The sequence below is a fragment of the Hemicordylus capensis genome, chromosome 2 (assembly GCF_027244095.1).
Source record: "Hemicordylus capensis ecotype Gifberg chromosome 2, rHemCap1.1.pri, whole genome shotgun sequence".
NCBI lineage: Eukaryota > Metazoa > Chordata > Lepidosauria > Squamata > Cordylidae > Hemicordylus > Hemicordylus capensis.
Genome location: NC_069658.1, coordinates 94435848 through 94455936, shown reverse-complemented (window position 1 = coordinate 94455936; position 20089 = coordinate 94435848). Strand labels below are relative to the sequence as shown.

The 20089-nt window shown below is 40.8% G+C and overlaps 1 protein-coding gene across 11 annotated transcripts in view; it reads right to left on the bottom strand.

The window, feature by feature from the left end:
* Positions 1–19886, bottom strand: part of CDC14B (cell division cycle 14B) — a 78644-nt gene extending 58758 nt beyond the window's left edge. For 9 of the 11 annotated variants that reach the window (XR_008315505.1, XR_008315507.1, XR_008315506.1 and 6 more), the window contains exons 1-4: positions 19517–19886; positions 9127–9220; positions 4583–4658; positions 1717–1809 (exon numbers count right to left, since the gene is read on the bottom strand). Coding sequence is in view for 8 of the 11 variants with exons in the window: in XM_053292381.1 (XP_053148356.1) it covers positions 1717–1809; positions 4583–4658; positions 9127–9220; positions 19517–19694 (441 nt within the window). In the remaining 3 variants the exon portion in view is untranslated. Of the gene's footprint in view, positions 1–1716; positions 1810–4582; positions 4659–9126; positions 9221–11255; positions 11919–19516 lie in introns of those variants that run through there. The other 2 variants (XM_053292384.1, XM_053292388.1) reach the window with 2 other exon arrangements.
* Positions 19887–20089: the final 203 nt, after the last annotated feature.

Genomic DNA, 20089 nt, shown 5'->3' with positions numbered 1-20089 from the left:
CTATAGCCCTCAGACTAGTAGCCATTGATAGACCTGTCCTCCATGAAGTTATCCAAACCTCTCTTAAAGCCATCCAGGTTGTTGGCTGTCACCACATCTTGTGGCAGAGAATTCCACAAGTTGATTATGCGTTGTATGAAAAAGTACTTCCATTTGGTACTTCCGTTTCTGTCCATGATATACGTCACAGTTATCTTATTATAAAGTGAAGTGTGCCATCGAATCGGTTTTGACTCCTGGAGACTATAGAGCCCTGTGGTTGTCTTTGGAAGAATACAGGAGGGGCTTACGATTGCCTTCTCCCGCATAGTATGAGATGATGTCTTTCAGCATCTTCCTAGGTGTTTCCTAGGAAATAAGTGTTCCCCATAGCCTGGGAAACATAGCAGCAGGGATTTGAACCAGCAATCTCTGGCTTGACAATCAAGTCATTTCCCTGCTGCACCATTAGGTAGTACCTCAGTTAAAATGGGACTTTTGCTCCTTTGTGGATAAGAGGGACTTATGCTCCTTTATGGATAAGAGAAAGGGGACTCATTTGGCCCTTGTTCTCACTATAAAGGCTGCTTAACACAAGTTGTCTTGTTTTGTTTTTACAAAGGCAAACACATCATCCACAGGAAGGATCTACAGCACTGTTTTCCAACCTTTTTCATCTGGCAGCATTCTTAAACAAACTTTGTGGCACACTGGCCTCACAACATTCAGCTGGATTTTTCCCCCCAGTGGTGAAGCCTCTGCATGATTTTGTTTATTTCAAGCTGGCTCCAAAAGCAGTGTGGAGCTCCCTGGTTTTTGGCGCTGATTTTCCCCACAATGCACTAGACAGAATTGTGTTTCCAGTGCATTATGGGGTAGGATGGCTCCAAAAAGCAGGAAGTTTAAACACCCCGCTTTTGAAGCTGGCTCATAGCAAGTCATTATGGCACGATGCCCAATTTCCCATGGTACACTAGTGTGTTATGGCACTCTGGTTGGCAAATGCTGATCTCGAGTATGGAAAGAGTCATTTGATTCAAAATACATTTAAACCAGTGTGAATAATTTACAGCAAGATGGCAATCCTGGGCATATCCTAAAGGCCATTGTTATCTGAACCCCTGCTAAGCTGCCAAAAACCTCCAGGGCTCTTTGAAATGCAGTTTGAGAACTACTGATTTAGAAGACAGAGTGATGGGAAAACATCAAAGCAAGAGGAAAGGTTTGTCATCCTCTAGTATTAGTTTTATAAGAACGGAGTTTAGGAAGAGATAGTACCCTCTCTCCTAGCAGGATCTGCTTGTCCCAAAACATACTGAATGATTTATATCTACAGAAGCTCTCTACATGTTGCAACCCAAGCACCACATGTCCTCAAAGGCAAGGACTTCCCTTTATTCTTTTTAAACACTGTCCCTTCAAAATGGGCCCACTCCATATCCCCAAAATTCTTCAATATTGAAAATCTGGACTGCATATACAGGAACCATTTTGATGTGAGAAAAAAATTTAAAATATACAGGGAAAATTATGAAGCAGATGCATTGCCGGAATTTTTCCTTTCTTAGGTTGGAGACAAAAAACATATAAACCACCATGTTGTTTCTGTCCCTACTAAAACATGGATTCTAACACTGAAAGAAACATCACAAGGCTTGCCGTGACCCAAAATGTCACAGAGACAACATAATGCAGGATTAGACCTTGCACTTTAAAGTTAGAATTTAAAATACTTACTGCATAAGAGCCTATAAGGAAGGCTGCATTGGCTTGTTTTTTCTGATCAAAACCAGCATAATGAATTATCTTCTTTCTTATCATTGTAAAGGACTGTATTAAAAAATGAACAGCGTTATAATTTGACTCACTGAATGAATTAACAGAAACAACAGAAACAGAACAAACATGTAGAAAACAGCCTCATTAGGAACAATGTCAAAGGTTACATTAGTTACTGACATCCTGACTAAGAGCTGTGAATGCTCTATCAACCAGCACCCATACAGCACTGGCCCCTATTCTAGTCCCCGTACTTCCAAAACACAAGAGTCCCTGACCCTCAGGGCCACATTTCCAGTCTAACAGAGTGTTTCTGGAGTGCTGGGAGAGTTCCAAAGTATTTACACACTTGTACAAGAGTGCTCATGCTTTGCAAGTATGGGGAGTAGCCCTGCATGCACACTGATGTTTGGAGCACACATGCAGCAGTAGTTCATATGTCAGCCAGTGTATTTAAGCCTAAAGTGGGTTTGGAATAAGCTCCCTGCTGAAATAAGAGCATCTCCTTCTCTGTTTGTTTTCAGGAAGAACCTCAAGACCCCATTTTCTCAGGCTTTTAATTAGATTTAATATTTTTTAAAAATGTTTTAATAATTTTATTCTATTGTATTTATTGTCATGTATTTTAATTTGTGACTTTTAAATATTTTAAATTTTGTACACCGCCTAGAGATATACATATCAGACAGTATAGAAATATGATAGATAAATAAATAAAGTGATGATTCAAGATGCAAACCAAAGTGCCAATTAATTTCCAGTGCCGGTTACAAGATGACGACATCAGGATTCATTATGCACAGTATGGAGGAAGCATTTCAAGAAAAACAAAAATTAAACAAAAGCTAGAACCAACATCTAAAGCAATTAGAAAATTTAATTTAAAATAATTTTGAAGTTTGCAATAAGCATAGCTGTTTGGGCCAGACACAAAAAACCCCTGTGAAAACATGAAGTTACCATTAAGAGCAATTTCCTTCAGCGGTGCTATTTTATTTAAGAGCATCTTCAAAACACTTTAATTGTGCTGTAGGAAGTGTGTAATTTCTTTTCACACCTCAGAGTCATTAGTCATTCATAGCACTGAGGGCAATAAAAACAGGCCTTACTGTGAATTAGCTTTTACTATGCTGTATTCCTCAAGACATGCCCCTACAAACATTTAGCTCTTGCTTCATTAAAAGAAAAATAATTATCACAAGACAAGTGTTTCAGAGAGTAATTTGAATGCCAGTATCCAAGAACCATGACATAATCAAGTCCTAAAATCTTGTGACTGTTATGAAACAATGCACTGCAATTATCTGGATTTCCTTTTTAACTTTTCAATAGAATGTCAAAAGCTGAATTTAAGCAATTTTGCAACCTTAATCTGCATTAGCAACCTCCACAGATATTTATACTCCCACCAATATTAGACAGGCCTGCACAAAATAATTTGAAAACATATAGAAAGCCCAGGGAAATACTTTGCTTTAATGCCAAGTTGTTGCCAGAGATCTTAGAACAGCCAAATTCTCATATGCTGCTATGTATCAATACAGTACTCTAAAATTTACTGTAACTACTAAATGTTATTTTTGTAAATTCTTGTGTAACCTAAGAAATGAGAACTACCACAAGTTTGTAATTCTGTAACTTAATGATCTGTATCATGAAGCAAAAGTTAAGAACAAGCACACACACGGTGGTTTGTTCTTAACACACTGTTAAGAACACACAACTAGGATTGTGTTTCTCCTTCACAGGAACTGTGAAGAACAATGTACAAATTTCCTTACTGCTCTGTATTTGCTCATATATCATAGTATTCATAGCCAAAAGAATACAGGGGCTCTGTTTTCTTATACTACTACGCTGTGTAGGCTGTGTGTATTTGAAAGAACTAGTGTTTCCATCTTCAAAATTGTTAGTAATCGTTAAGAAAAATATTTAAAAACTAAAACATATAAAAGAAATATGTGCTTCTGTGCCCTAAAGCTCTTTAGGCATTGGCAGGTTGCCAATGATAAGAAATTCCTTGAGGGAAGGGGCTCTCTACTATAAAGAGAGTTTACTAATATGTTTCTTCTGTTCATGATAGCATCAGGACTTTCAGTTCCATAGTTTTGTGCTTCTTGGCTTCAGCCTTTAACCATTAACCACAGAATGAATTCTTAAGTTATTTGTATTCTAAAACAGAAAACAAGTCAGTTCTACCACATTATTCTTTCCCACCCTTCTGTCAAACACACACAAGAACAGCTCACACTGACTAAACCAGTGTTTCTCAACACTGGTCCTTGCGGACCGGTGCCGGTCCACGAGGCATTGGGTACTGGTCTGTGAGGCATCACTAATAAAAATCAACCCCCCCCAAAAAAAACAATTTTGGACTGGCAGGGGCTACCAGGAGCTGAACAGAGCTCATTTCCAGGCAGCCCTGGACAACATTCATTTCACTTCCTCGAAATTAACACTATCCAGTAGCAAGGGCTGCCTGGAAAGGCGCTCCAGAGAGCTGCCTGAAATCTTTTTTTGTCTGTGTGGAGGGTGCCTGAGGGTGGGGTTGGGGGTGAGGGGGGTTGACCCGCTTACTAACTGCTGGTCCAGGAAATGGCGCATGAATAATGTACATGACTCCATTGGAGTACATGACTCCAAAAACGTTGAGAAACACTGGACTAGACTGTCAACATCTAAATTAGTGATATTTTTTCAAGAGTGTATAAAGTAAAAACAAAAAAATAGTGCACAATATACCTGAAGAGCGTATGTGTGTGTGCATTATATATAAATAACAAATCCATAAAATTCAAATCACTTTGTACAAAGCTGTATTTACCTTTAATTTTTTATTGAGCTTGCAACAGTATCTGTAAAGCATTGCTAGGTTGAGTGGCCCAAAATCTGCATAGAAGCTTGGGGAAAGATGAAGGGGTGGAGAAAAAAGAAGAAGAAGAAATTTGCATAAATGGTAAGATCCAAGTTGAAATGGTTGTTCAAATAACCATACCTTTCACTTCACACCAGCACTGCCCTCATTAACATAATCATCCATTATAGCAAGGACACCGCTTCTTTAAATTCCCTTCTTTCATACCATTGAAACATGTTGAAGTTGTTGACAGAAAAACAATTATGTATCTCTTACATGTATACACACATAAATACATCTCAGCAGAGTCTCTTAGATTAAGTTGTCAGTGAAAGATTTTTGGAACTCTCAGAATAAACTAGTGAAAAGTTTTTTGGAACTTTCAGAATAAACTAATATCCTACAGGCATTAGTTTAAGAACTCAGTTTGAACAGTAACACAGAAATTAAACAAAAACTTTCAGCCACACTTTCCAAAAGCTCCCAGTTCAGTCCATAACTAATACAGTAATTCTCAAACTGTATGTTTGGGCACAGTAGTATTCTATGATCAATAAATAATATAAGCTCTCGTAAGCCCAATGTATATATTCACAGAGAAGGCTGCCTGTTGCTTTTCTGAATAATTAACTGCTCTGGTATCATCTCCTTCCAATGAGCCTCTGCAAGAGTTGGTTAATTCTGCATCACCTCTCCAGTGGGTGTGCTGATCGCCCCCGCCTTACACTCACACTGCAACAGTGCAACATGATGATCATTCTGTGTGCAGTTAGGAACTGCAATTCTTCTCTAGGCCTTGAGCTTTTTTAAGACATTAATTTGCTTTCAAACCTAAATTTAAATAAGGAAGCAACCATCAAGCAATAAATTTATTTCTTTCTCTCAACTTGGACTTTATCCTAACTTAACAAAAAGGAAAACGCTTAACCTATCCTGTTTATGATGAATGGTAAGGAAATAATAAAAGAACCTTGCAGACAGTTGCAGCCTCAGAGTTTAATGAGGCCTCGTTTGCTGTTGGACAACTATCTGTGGTTGGAAGGTTTCTACCTGAGCACCAGAATACCAGTCGTAAACCATGCCTACCAATCTCTACTGCAACTTCTCCTCTTCTCCAGATGTCTCACTGTGAAATATAATTTCATTCACATATAATGGAGGGGCCCTCACCACTCCTCGAAAGAGATTATCCGATTGTCTGATTACTGAACCACTTATTCTAAACTGGTTACCACTTTTTTTGTTTAGAGATTTGGTTCCAGTCTGGGTGCAAATCAACGATAAGATTTTAGGTTCAGGTTCAGTTCCAGTTCACACACACACACACACACACACCCCAAATACATATCTGAACTAGTGTTTGGAATTGGGTTTAGTTTGATTACCTAGATGTAAAAATGAAATGTCTTCAAATCTTAACCTAGGTAAAAATGTGTCTCAACTATCAGAAATTTGTGGGAAACACTGGACTGATTCTATGATCCTGAAATGTTAAGGCAACTACAACATATAGAATAACATAGCAGCAATTAGGTAATGCACACACTATCAAAACCAAGGGTTTGATGGCAAAATGATGCGTATTCTTATTAAAACCACTGAACCCGACAGAACAGCACATTCTCAAGTCTCATAAGACAAACTTTGGATAAAGATAAACTCTTTATCCAAAGAGGGATCAACATCCAGACTAGAATTCCATGGATGTGCCAGATTTTGCATTGCGCAAGGGGAAAGGGGCAATTTCCAGCTATTTCCCCTTTCCTCTTTAGCTATTTGTGCTTCCTGAAACAATGTCCCTGAGAGTTGGGGGACCCTCCGGCCGTCAGTTTTGGGAGGGACAGGCAGCTGCAAAGGGTGGGTGGGGGAACCTGATGTGTCTGCAGAATATTACTCTGGATGTCAGCCAAGATTTTTAGGCACAAGTGGTGCCTTGTTTAAAGCTAAAACAGTCAAGAAGACCTACAATGTTTTAGAATGAATAGCAGTTGCCTCTTCAGTAGTGTGAAATACTGTGGGGAAAACTTCTGGTCAATGTATCCTGCACACTAAATAGGTGCTTTGGATTACAGCCTTGGGCTACATACCTAAGTCACTTGGGGGAACACTATTCCCCCCAACTCAGAAAAATAGCTTTGTGTTGTTTTCTGAATCCAATTCTGAGCCTGTTTTAAACCCTATTGCACCTCTAATGTCATCATCAGAGTATGATGGAGTGGGGACAATCCCCACAAATGCCCAGCACATCTCCCTCTCACTCATCCATCTGCCTGCTTTCCCTCTCTCTGATGCTTGGCATGCTGCAATGCCTACATATCAGATGCATGGACCTGGCACATAGCTATCAGTATGAGCACAGCATCAGAAAGAGGAAGGAAGAGAGAGTTTCCTTTGGACCCCTGCTGCCGCCACTGCAAAAGCAACAAGGAAAGTAAGGTGATGGGTGAGTGGAAAGCAGAGCACAAATCCCTCTACAGCTTGGATTGAAATCCAAACTGGATTTTCTTGCCTTGCACTGGAAACAATAGTTACAAACCTGGCAGATTTGACTTCCAAACTGTGCTCAGGTAATGTTCAGTGGCATCACTAGTCTCAATACATTAATACTTTGCCCTTTGTAAGGTAAATACAAGATAATCCTAATAGGTTTTAGCTACATTTATGAAAATAGTTTCCCAAGAACTACGAGACACCATGGAAAAATTTCAGGAGTTTCCACAGGAACCATCAGTTGCTCTAGCCAACGTGAATACCAACACATTCACAACCAATGACTACAATAAAACAGGCTATGTCCCCATTGTTAGTGTTTCAGAGCAACTGTTGCATACTTCCTAAAGTTTTTTTCCCCCATGGGTACCTTAAAAATTTGGTGTAGACACATATGATGATCTCTGCTCCTTTTTCTCTCTCCCCCCGCCGGCTTTCCCCCAGAAATATGAACAAGGGGAGGTATGAACACTGTCTAAGCAAACCAGGTGTCTTACACCTGGATTCTAGGTACAGTGGCTGATATCCAGACTAACATCACATGCACAGAATAACATTCCATGTGCACAATGGGTGTGTGTGTCGGGGGGGGGGTATTTTCACCAATCCACTCTGTAATTGCCTGTGTTTCTCAAACACATGTCCCTGAAGGTCCCCTGAGCTTCAGGGACATATTTTTAAGAAGCACAGAGTACTGCAGAAAATGGCCCCTTGCTCACTACATGAAATGTTGTTCTGGATGTCAGTTGTATACCAAATTCGTGAAGGATAGTTTTTTCACAATGATTATTAGCCAATTGCCATGACAATTAAACGGAGCTTCCATGTTCAATAAGGCATGCCACTGAATTCCAGGTGCCAGGTAAAAACAACAGAACAGGGCTGTTGCCTTAAGGTCTGTTAGTGGGCTTTTAGGAGGCATCTGGCTGGCCACTGTTGAAAACAAGATGCTGGACCAGATGGACTCTTCCTGGTCTGATCTAACAGGGCTGCTGTCATAAATAAGCAGTTTCTATTGGCTACATAATGCATTATTTCTGCTTTAAAAACAAAACAAAAAACACTAAATACATTTTACAAAAGCCTTAGCCAAACACTAGGCTTTAACCAACAACAAAATATACTGAAACAAAAAGTAATAAATTACAGCATACAAGTGCCTTGCATTCTAATGAAGGGAGGTAGGAAGAAAATATAGAAATCAGGATGTGTTATTCCTGTTTTCTCCCTTCTGGTTTTGCTTTAAAAAAATAAAACATGCATGCCATACTTCCACAGCAATTTTAATTGTATAGTGTTAATTCCTTTTAAAGAATATATTTATCTCCATCTCTTTTTAGTGTCACTGATTTGTTGCTGTTAACAGTTCCAACTGCTAGTTACAAAATGAGATGGGGCTCTGGAATTCTTCATAGCTGAAAGTAAACAATTATTATGCTGCCAAGCCCAATTGTTATTGATAAGGTCAGTATATTGTAGCCTCTTTTGAATGTTTTCAAATATGGGTAAGCCACAGAAACCACGTCTGATAAATTTGTCTGTACTTTGAAGACAGTGAAAATATCTTAAACATAGGAACATAGGAAGCTGCCATATACTGAGTCAGACCATAGGGCCATCTAACTCAGCACTACACAGACTGGCAGTGGCTTCTCCAAGGTTGCAGCCCTATCTTGGAGAAGCTAGGGAAGGAATTTGGAACTTTCTACTCTTTCCAGAGCGGCTCCATCCCCTGAGGGGAATATCTCACAGTGCTCACACATCTAGTCTCCCATTCATATGCAACCAGGGCAGACCCTGCTTAGCTAAGGAGACAAGTCATGCTTGCTACCACAAGACCAGCTCTCCTGGTATAAAACAGAAGAAATATAAAACATACCATACTTACTGGTATGTTTTATATTTCTATCAGGGCTATATCTCACATCTTATCACAATATTTCCAATTACTTTCTTATTAATGCTGGTGCTCATATTAGCTCATTTCACTGTCTAGTAGAACAAGGGAATAATATACTTACTTCTCGTATACAAATTCACCATCTATGCAGAAATAGTGTGTACTTGCACCACAACCCTTTGGTTTATGACAGAGAATGGCAAAATAAAGACGATCTGAAATTGAAAATAAATCAAACTAGTGTTTAGATGAAAGTAAAGAGAACTGCAGAAAATGTGTTATGACAAATTTAACTAAGTTAAAGAACAACATAAAGACATCCCTTCAGAATTGCTGGAATGTTATGGTTCAGGGGCAAGGCAATGAAAATTCATAATTAGCCACTATAGTGCAGTTTGGTTTGAATATGTGAAACCTCTGAAGCTCACTGGGTAGTTTCGGGTGAGTCTTGGTCTAAACTACCTCCTAGGGTTGCTCTGAGGCTTAGAATACTGTTCTGAATTTCATTAAGAAAAACAGATAACTAAATAATTATCATTAGTAGGAATACATTCCTAATATTTATTTTTCAAATTTGTTGACCACTGCAAACTTCTGTCTCTGGGCAGTTTACAACAATATAAAACAGATTAAAATTAAAACCACTCAAAACAATTTAAAAACACAGTACAGAGAAACAGCTTGGGTCAATAAATGTGTCTTTAGAGACTTCTAAATATATTATTATTATTTCTTGTTTACACAGTCAGACCGGTGTTATTGACTGGTTTGTTTTATCCAGACATCGAGTCCTTCCCAAGGACCTGGGATGGCTGAATTTTATTGTCAATGTTGCTGCTGCTGTTATAGATATCATCGCAGAATATAGGCTGTTCCCAGTAATGCTTCTTTTTGTAATTGGCTGATAGTGATTTCTGTGGTCCCTATGGTGGTGGTGGTGTTGTTGGCTGATGGTGATTTCTGTGGTCCCTATGGTGGTGTTGTTATTGTTATTATTTGCATTTCTATATCACCTAGCATATCTCTAGGCAGTATACAAAATAAAGTTATACACTCTGACAAACTGAAGTTGTCAGAGATGGGAAGACTCTTATTTCAGCAGGGAGAACATTCCAGAGTCTCGGGACAGCAGCAGAGAAGGCCCACCCCTACGTAGCCACCAGACAAGAGCCGGTGGCAACTGCAGACAAATCTCTCCAGATGATCTCAAGAAGAATGGAAAATCTGTATCATTATTCAGTTATAGATATGTCTGGAGCTAGATCAAACTAGTGGCTTTGAAGACATTATTAATGCCTGTTTCTAATTTGGCAGAGGAAGTTGTAAATGCAACAGGAGTAGAGGGAGAAGTGGAAAGATTAAAAGAGAGTGTGAGAGAGAGACTTTGAAAGCAGACCACAAAATACATTTCACACAACTGTCTTGATTCCTAAATCAAACTGTTATTAAATATCAAATATGCCAGTCTGCAAGGTGCAGTAGGACTCTTTGTTTCTATAGCATCTAGACACATCCTGCTACTAAACAAATTTACTTAGGAGGGAGACTCGGTAATTTCTAATGGAACTTTCTTTCAGGCAAATATGTTGAGGACCATAGTCATGCAGTGCAGTTATAGACAACATGTTTACTCAGAAGCAAGCATGTTTAGGATGGCTGCCTTAAGTTCTGAAGCCTAACCATGGAACTTGGAAATCGTTGGAATTAGATAAGTGCAGGTTAAATGCTCAAATTCAGCCCCATTTTGTTTTCTTGGAGTCCAGATGTTACTTCATCTGGAAAGGAACACACTGCATAAAATGTAAATGCATTTCCCTTGGTGGAAATCTACAATTAAATCTACGACTAACCAACACATTGACAAATCACTTCCAGTTACTCCAAATATCCCAGTTTTAAACAGGTTATGGATTGGATAACTTGTAAAAGGAAAGGGTTAGGGTGTTGGCATGGCTGTTCTATAGCTGAGCCCCCTTACTGTTTAACACATTTACTTGTAGAAGAAATGAAATCTTTATCAACTGCCACACTCAGTAACAAAATAGAAATGCAGGGTTCAGAAGAGAAAAACCATCTTTTCCCCCCACTCTGCACACCACCACCCTTGCTCAAAACGTTTGCCAGAACATATGTTGCAAGAATGGCTTTTAAAGAGTCTACGAGCAGGAGGAGGAAGCAAAAAGCAGAGCGCGAAGCAGGCAAGTTCCCCCTGACCTTCCCGTACCATTTTAACCCCCACGTTTTCCTCACCTTTGACTATCTCCACACACAGGCGCAATTCTTTGCCGGCGTCCATTGTTTACAAACATTTAACAAGGAAGTGGGGTTGGGCGAAGTGCCGTGCTGAAAATGGCTGCAGAAGTCACCGAAGTGCGCCCTCCCGTCTTCGGAGTTTCTAACCAGAACTTTAAAAGGGGCTGGGAGGAGGAGAGCGGCGTCTTTGCACCGAGGCGACTGCCAGAGCACAGCGCGTGACCCGAAAGTGGCGCCCCTGCCCGGTTCGACTGGTCGCTTCTCGCGGGGGCGCTCCTCCACTCGCATTCCCAGCCAAGCCCGAGTTGGTGGCAAGCCCCTCGCCCGCCTTTTCCCTAAGCCTCGCTCTGCTGCAGCCCCTTTTCGCCAAGAAGCAGTTTACAAATGCCGAAGCGGCGTTCTGGCCCCGCAGGGTAAGGCAAACTGAAAGGAAGAGTCGGGGCAATGCGCGAGCGCACCCAGCCAGTCCACGCCCGAGGAATTCGCCGGCTGTGGCGATAGTAATTCAGTACAGTCCACGAAGCCTCTTCCGTCGGTAAAGCGCATGGATGCCATCGGCTGGCGCATGGGACAGCGCCACTCGGGTCAGCGAAGGGAGCCACTTGGCGTTCCAAGAGGAGGCGCAGCCTCTCCTACCCCATCAGAGCACTTGGGCCCAGCCCTCTGGTGACATAATGGACCGCTCGCCCAGCGCCTGGCAGGCCCAGCCAGCTCCTTTCCTTAGTTACCGCCTCACGTCTGTCTGGCCGGCTGAGGCAACAACAGGCACAGTTGCAAAGCAACACTCCACCACACACAACCGCTCTTGGCCGGGGCTTTGTCTCCACAACCACATTTGAGCCAGGCTGTTACGGCAGACACAGAGGATCTGAAAAGCCACGGAACTCAACTGTTTCCCTGGAGCCCACACACAAAAAACGTTTTGTCCTACAGCAAGAAGTCTTGCTGAACTCAAGAGTCGACAGCCCTCGGGCAAACAATACAGACCCATGCTGCTGATGTTCACTAGCTGAAAATGCTGTTAAACCGATAGCTTCAATAATAAGTTCTTTTTGGGCATATTCACAGATTGCATTTCCCAGCTAGGGAGACATTCCTCTGTAGCCTAGCAGCTAAGAGGCTGGTCGGGGACCAACTTCTGCAGTATCACTTTCTTTCAGCCTCAAATCCATATTCACAATAGGGGTAATAATCCTGACCTAGAATACATTTTGTTTCTGAAAAACAGCATATGTTGAACATTCAAAAATGTTATATAAATGCCAAATACTATTTTCATAGTGATAGTTATCTTTATGGCACCTTGAAGTATGCAAAAGTGCTTTGCAAATCCTAGTCCTCACAATTCCCATTTTAACAAGAGGTAGATTAGACAGAGAATTGACCAAGGACACCCAGGCATAAATTGAAATTAGAAGCAGTGTCCAATTCCAACAGCCTAACCTACTTCACAGGGTTGTTGTGAGGAGAAACTCAGAGTACACCACTCTGGGCTCCTTGGAGGAAGAGCGAGTTATAAAATGTAAAATAAAATAAATGTTAATTGAAACAATGTATCCTCTCACCATAATAGCTCTCATATGTGGATTAATTCTTCATGAAACAGATCCACACTTATGCAAGAAACTATATACAAGAGTCCAAGAATTCCCCAGAAGAAGCCTACTTTGAGTTGCATACTTTAGTTTTCTTCACATTCTGCATAACATTATGGCATTCTCAAATCTTTTTACAGCAATGTATAAATACAAAGAGAATAGTTGGTGTTTATTTGTTTTATATGCTTAAGGCTATCATTCTGCAAATCAAGTGGTTGAGTGCATTAATAAGTTCAAACATATTTAAGAAGATAATTAGTGGGTGTGGAGATGTTCTTTCAGGGTGCTAACCTTTAAGGAATGCTCATGGCTGAAGATTTTTACAATTCTTTACCACACCCATTAGGATTAAAGAAGTCTTTGGGTTTTTCTTCTTCTTCTTCATTTTGATAATTGTACAGAAATAGCTAAGATGCATTTACAGTGGACACAAATTCAGGGCAGGCCAGAACTGGACACTTACTTTCTATTTAGCATGTAGAAGTAGCTCTGTGTTTTGCAGTTTTCAAGATTACATTTGTTTTAACAGGCTAACTACACATCAGTTATCATTTGTAACAATTGTGTATGTCTGTGTGTGTGAATCACATCACCATACCTTTCAGGTACCATCATTTCACCTCCTTTGTATTCATCACTATTACTATTTCACATATCCAAGGCTGAATGGACTAACTTAAGGCTGTTGCCACTGTTCTCAGGTGATACCACACTAATAATAATAATAATAATAATAATAATAATAATAATAATTCGATTTCTATACCGCCTTTCCAAAAATGGCTCAGGGCGGTTTACAAAGAGAACAAATAACATGGCTCCCTGTCCCCGAAGGGCTCACATTCTAAAAAGAAACATAAGACACACACCAGCAACAGTCACTGGAAGTACTGTGCTGGGGGTGGATAGGGCCAGTTACTCTCCCCCTGCTAAATAAAGAGAATCACCATGGTAAAAGGTGCCTCTTTGCCCAGTTAGCAGGGGCAAACCCAACTGTTCTATATTAATGCTAAAAAAATCTGTACCTGTAAGCTGCAGTGCAGTGGGAACCCACTATTACAATGCTGAAAAAATGTATACGCTTATTAAAAGTTTTTTTTTAATTTCAGTACATATTCAGGAACAATTATTGCCTTTTCTGCCTTTAGATCTTCAGCATTTTCATAAATCACTTGGCAATATTTACAGAGTAAAGGCTGCAGTTACTAATGTGTATCATGAGAAAGCTTGAAGTATTCAAAACAGACACATGTAGTGCAATATCCCTGGGTTCTCATGGAATGCATACTCACAAATGGGGAATGCACACTGACCAACGTAGCTTAGGGGCAACCCTATGCACACTTATCTAGGAGAAAGGCTGACTGAACACATGAGACTTAATTCCAAGTACACATGCACAGGACTGGACTGCATGTTTTCTTTTGTTTCTTGTCCAAGACTGCCTTCAGATGTTAGGACTTTTGTGGGAAAGGAACCATGTCCTCCAGAGCATTTGCCAGTTCAGCTAGAATTCAGTCACACCCTTTTCTTTCCATTAACTGTATACTGTCATTGCCCCAACATTCCACACCTCCTTGCCCATGTTTTTTGTATGCAATCCAGATCCACTAAAAAGGCCAATGGGAAATTTCCCATTTACTTCAGCAAAAGGCTGCCTATATGTTGCACTTATTAAAGGTGGCTTACCTACTATAGATATAAAGGATTGTGATGGTACAGGGAGTGGCTCCTATACTAGGTAGTGGAGCAAGAATACTTCAATGTGCAATCAGTTGAAATTCATTATAACAGTTTACCAGGCAAGGTGCCAACACAGAGGCCAGCCATGTACTGATCAAAAGGTATAGAATACTTCTGAAATACATTGAAGATAGTACACAGGCTGTTAATGTCATTAAAGTCAATGATTTCAATGAAGTCACTGGTCCCACTGAATGAAGTAATTAAAGTAATGAAGTCCCACTGAATTCAATGGAGATTACTCTCTAGGGGCGGAACTGAAATTGTGCAGCTGGTGGTGGCCCCCCTGGCCCCCCTTTTCTCCTTGCTGGGGGCCACCGCCAAGGGCCAATCACAGCAAGTGCAACAGCCCCAACAGCATGGGGGGGGAGAGAAAAGGCACTGAAGGGCCGTTGTGGGGTGGGGTGGCAGGCAGCCCAAACACAGCCTGCCTATGCCCTCCCTACATCACTGTTACTCCCAAATAAGTAAACATAGGATTGCAGCCTAAAGCACCTTTGAATCATTTTCAAAAGTATTGTTCAGATAATAGATTATACACACTCTTTGTGTTTCAATTTTATTTTAATTTTGTTTATTAAGATTTTATTTTTAGTTCTATGCTGCTTTTATTTTACCCCTGCTAACTTGGCAAAAAGGCACCTTATACCGTGGTAATTCTCTTTATTTAGTAGGGGGAGAGTAACTGGCCCTATCCACCCCCAGCACAGTACCTCCAGTGACTGTTGCTGGTGTCTATCTTGTGTTTCTTTTAGATTGTGAGCCCTTTGGGGAGAGGGAGCCATCTTATTTGTTTATTATTTCTCTGTGTAAACCACCCTGGGCCATTTTTGGAAGAGCAGTATAGAAATTGAATTATTATTATTATTATTATTATTATTATTAGTTCTTAGTAGAAGTGCTTTGGTGCTAGAAACATTTATACAAATATTCATAATATATAAAATGTTATGTATAGATATTAAAAATATACACATTCAGTGCCTAATAGATTCAATGCCTATGTCAAGATTAATACAAAGAGATTTGCAGCTTTCATTTCCTAAGAGACTTCAAAAGCTGTACATGATTTAAATGTATATTCATTGTTTAATATTAAGTAAATGTAAACATAATGGTAAAGTGCATATTTTATCATTATTTTGATATTTATATATTATGCATATGTAGCATTAACATGCTGACCATACAAATCAAAACAGTTTAATTTAGTCATTATGCACTTATAAGGGAAAGATTTCACAACATGATAGAAGGCAGAGGATAAAGAAAACATTAAGCAAACTGTCTACAGGAAATTTGATTTACGCAGATAAATGGAGTCCAAAATTAAAATTCAGAATGGCTTTACATCTGTAAAATAAAAGGCTACAAAAACAGTTTAAGGATTCCTTTAATGGAAAATTCTAGTAGTTTTATTGTATTCATGGTTTTATATTTTACTCTCCTCTTTCAGCTACACAAACACAATATACTTTATTTCCTCTTATAATCAGCATCAGTTTGAATTAAATTCTACTATTGCCTTGTAAAAAGTAAGATAAAACCACAACACACAAGGAAACATGGCTGTTTGTTGATTAGGAACACCTATTGGGCTCAAGATATTTTCAGTTTAACCTCAACAAAAGTGTGTGATCCAGATTTGGATCTGGACAATGTTGAGTCTCGATACAATATTTCCACTTGGAAGATTATAACTCATCTTTTAAAGATACCAAGACCCAGATAAATACTAACTTTAAATGCTTTGTGTGTACAGAGTGGATTATTTAGAGTAAGGGAATTTAAACCATTGCTTAGATTTAAACAACTAAGGAAAACAGGTTGAATCACTGATTTCAAATCAAGTTTCCAATTTTCTAATTCACATAGTTTCTGAAAAAACATACATAGTGATTAGCTGTGAAGTTGACTCTCATGCAAGGACATTACCACAATCACTAACTTGAAGACTAAAGCCAACATCACATTTGCTATTTACTTTGTTTTAATTATCACTCATGAATATTCCCCAGCTTCAATTAATACACATTTCCACTATCACACATTATATCTTCTCAGCAATTAATATTTATTTCCAGGATTCTTATTTCCAGGATGTTTATTTCCAGGATTCACAAATGATCTCTTCTCTCGAAACAATGGCAAGAGGAAAATGAGAAGTTTTCCCAGCTTTGGTGAAACTGACAAGATTCTCCTTTGGCCTTTTCAATTTCACCAGAGAGTAAAGATGGGGAAAGGTGAAGCAAATCTGCACTGTCTGGTTCAAGGAACAAGGTTTCCTTTCCTCCCCATAGTTCCATGCAAGAAGAAGAGATCAAACGGTATGGAAGAAAAAGGCATTCCCAAACCCTATGGCAAGAAGGTAGGTGTAGTACAAAAAATACACTACTTCAGTCACATGCACGCAAAAAAATCACGAAACTGGAAAAGCGGTTGAAATTCTGCCTTCTTCCATGGCTTTACATTGGTTCAGTGGCGTAGCTGCAAATTCAGAAGTGCAGGTGCTCTCTATGATAGCCCCCATGGCCATGCCTAGCCTGAGAAGTACTAATGCTCCATTCCTGCACATCCCCCCTCCACTAAATTTAAAGTGTGCCATCAGTTGATTTCAACTCCTGGCACCCACAGAGCCCTGAGGTTTTCTTTTGATAGAATACAGGAGGGTTTTACCATTGCCTCCTCCCATGCAGTATGAGCTGATGCCTTTCAGCATCTTCCTATATCGCTGCTGCCCAATATAGTACCAGTGGGGATTTATTTAGATTATTAAGAACCGGCAACCGGCATTTGAACTGGCAACTTTTTGCTTCTTAGTCAAGCATTTCCCTGCTGCGCCACTTTAGGTGACCCCCTCCACTACACCCCTGCATTGGTTAAAACCTTTATCCAAGAGCATTTAAAACTGCATTACTTGTGGGTGAGAGACTTCGAAGTATTTAAAGTATTTAAATAAAGTAGTTAAATTGAAATCTGTCGATGTGTTCAGAAATTTTCAGAAACAAGAGCTGGCAGTTACTGGGTTAAACAATGTTTCTCCATAAGATGGAGAACTTAAATATTGATAGCTCGCACCATAATAGCTACAGTATATATAGTCATATTGATCATGTATGATCTAAAGAAGCAGAAAAGTTTTTGTCCCTGGTTCTTTCTTGTACATAGAAATAGAGGCCATAATGTGTTTGATAGGTCACAGTTTCAGTTTTAAGAAATGGTGGGGTTAGATCAGACAACTATACACAGTGTTTCCTGCTGTGTACTGTTTGTTATGTTGTTGGTCTTCAACTGTATTAAAGTTATCTATGCATTACAGTGTTGCATTCTCAGAATGGGGTTTTCCTGCCTTCTTCTCACTTCATCCCCGCAAAGCTGCTCCTGAGCACTGGAGGAACCTTCTGGAATATGTGGGAAGTGGTGCACGGGAGGCACCACCACTGGAGGGGGGAATCTGGATGGGGCAATCCATGGAAATCAGGGACCCCCTCCTTGCACAAGCATCCCTTTGGATCAAACCCAATGAGTGCAGATTTTAACATGTTTGTATTATAGATGAGATTTCATCTGAATCCAGATTATTTTAAAGAGACTATTAGTTTTTTATGTTTAAAAATTAAGTTACAAGTTAAATTATTGTTTTAAATCACTTATTTATCCAACTCTTTTGCACTGATCTAAAATATATGCATCAGCACAATAAATAACATTGGTAGGAAAAGGCTGAAGAAACAAGAAAGCTCATCAATCGATCAGTAGTGCTGCCCTATAGTGATGATTTTTCATCTATCCAACACGAATGGCTGGGACCGGTTTGCAACAATCTTGAGCTAAATCTTGAATTTAGCTAATTCAGCTAAAACACTCTAGTTGATCATTACTTTGTCTCCTTAAAACATCAAAGATTGAGCATCATGGCCTAATTTACAAGTTTAAACATCTTTAAGGTAGGAAGATGCAGTAACAATCTAGCATAATTTATTCTGTTCACAGTGATCTGTTGTAACTAACAATATTCCCCCAAAGTCCAGAACGAACTTCAGGATTCTTTTCACCACAATTCCAAGAGTAAACCCACAACATAGGACTAGCAGGGAAGCAACCTGGAATCTTTATGTCAAGACTCTGTTGTCATAAAAGAAAAGAAACAAGTATCAGTGGAGCAGGCAACAAAAAGAAGCATTGTTTCCCATACTGGCATACCAACTCAGAGGAAGCAGCAGTTTCTCACAAGCACCCACAACCAGTCGAACATTTCCCCTGATTCCCTAACCTTCAAAGAGAAGGTAGGGAACAGCATTGCAAGATTTGATCGGTAATCAGGAAAAAGAGAGAGAGAGAGAAATGTTTGACGTATTTGCATACCCCTAACGCCTGGAAAAAACGTATCAGACGAATTAAAAGCCTTCTCCTGCATTTTTTAAATTTAGATTTTAATCCAGCTCTCTGCAAAGATGATGTGGAGGCGTGGGGGGAGAGATCTTTTTACCAACGAAACAAAACAAAATCCAGAAGCCTTTAGAAACAAATAACAACCCCAAACCGAGTATGATGCACGCATCTCTCCGAATGCACATGAACATACGCACACTGAAGTCAATCTGCCATCATGAAAGCTGCTGCTTCATATCTGGGCCACGAAGGCACACTTCATTTGACAGTAACTGAATAGAAATCCGCGAGGTTTGTTTACAAGTTAGAATCGCGGTGGAAGTTGGTGGCTCACACACCCCCTTCGTCGTGTGGCTGTCTAGATGTCCCCCCTGGAACAATCGCCCATGCCATGCCTTCCCACGGGACAAGCAGGCAACTCACCCCGCTTCTTAGGACAAACTCCTTCCCGCCCCCGCCCCCACGAGCCCGAGCCCGAGCCCCCGTGCTTTGTTGCCGCAGCTGGCCCTCTTCTCTCCCTCTCACCTGTGATCTGCAGGCAGGTCTCCCGTCGGAGGAGGCGGCGGGGCTGCTGCTCCTCGTCCTCGCTCACCATCGGGAACGTGGCGGAGCTGCGAGTTTTCTTGACCGCCGGTGTCGGCGTGGCTGGCAACGCCGGGGCCGAGTGTCGCCGACCCCCCGCCGCCGAGGTCTTCCGCTTCATGGCGGCGGCGGCAGCGGAGGCGGCGGCTGCAAGGCACCCGGGCTCATCCCCGCCGCTTCTCCCCCGACAGGGGCTCCAGCCGCCCAAGGGGGGGGAGGAGGAGTTGGGGGAGGCTTCGGTCGCCTTCCGAAGCGCCGCCCCCGTCGACTCCCAAGCTGCCGCCTGCCACCGCTGCTCCCGCTCTCAGTCACTGCTCTCTCCCTCGTCATTCGGTCTCCCCCTCCCGCCCGCCGCTCATTGGGCCTGGGAGGTGTGACGTCACAGTCACAGAGTCTCGGCCTGGGTGATGTCATAGTGAGACACCTGAACACCTGCGTCACGGACAAAGGGGGAGAGCTCTCAAGGCGGATCAGGCGCTGCCGTTCTTCTCCAGGGATTCGATTCCAGAGATCACC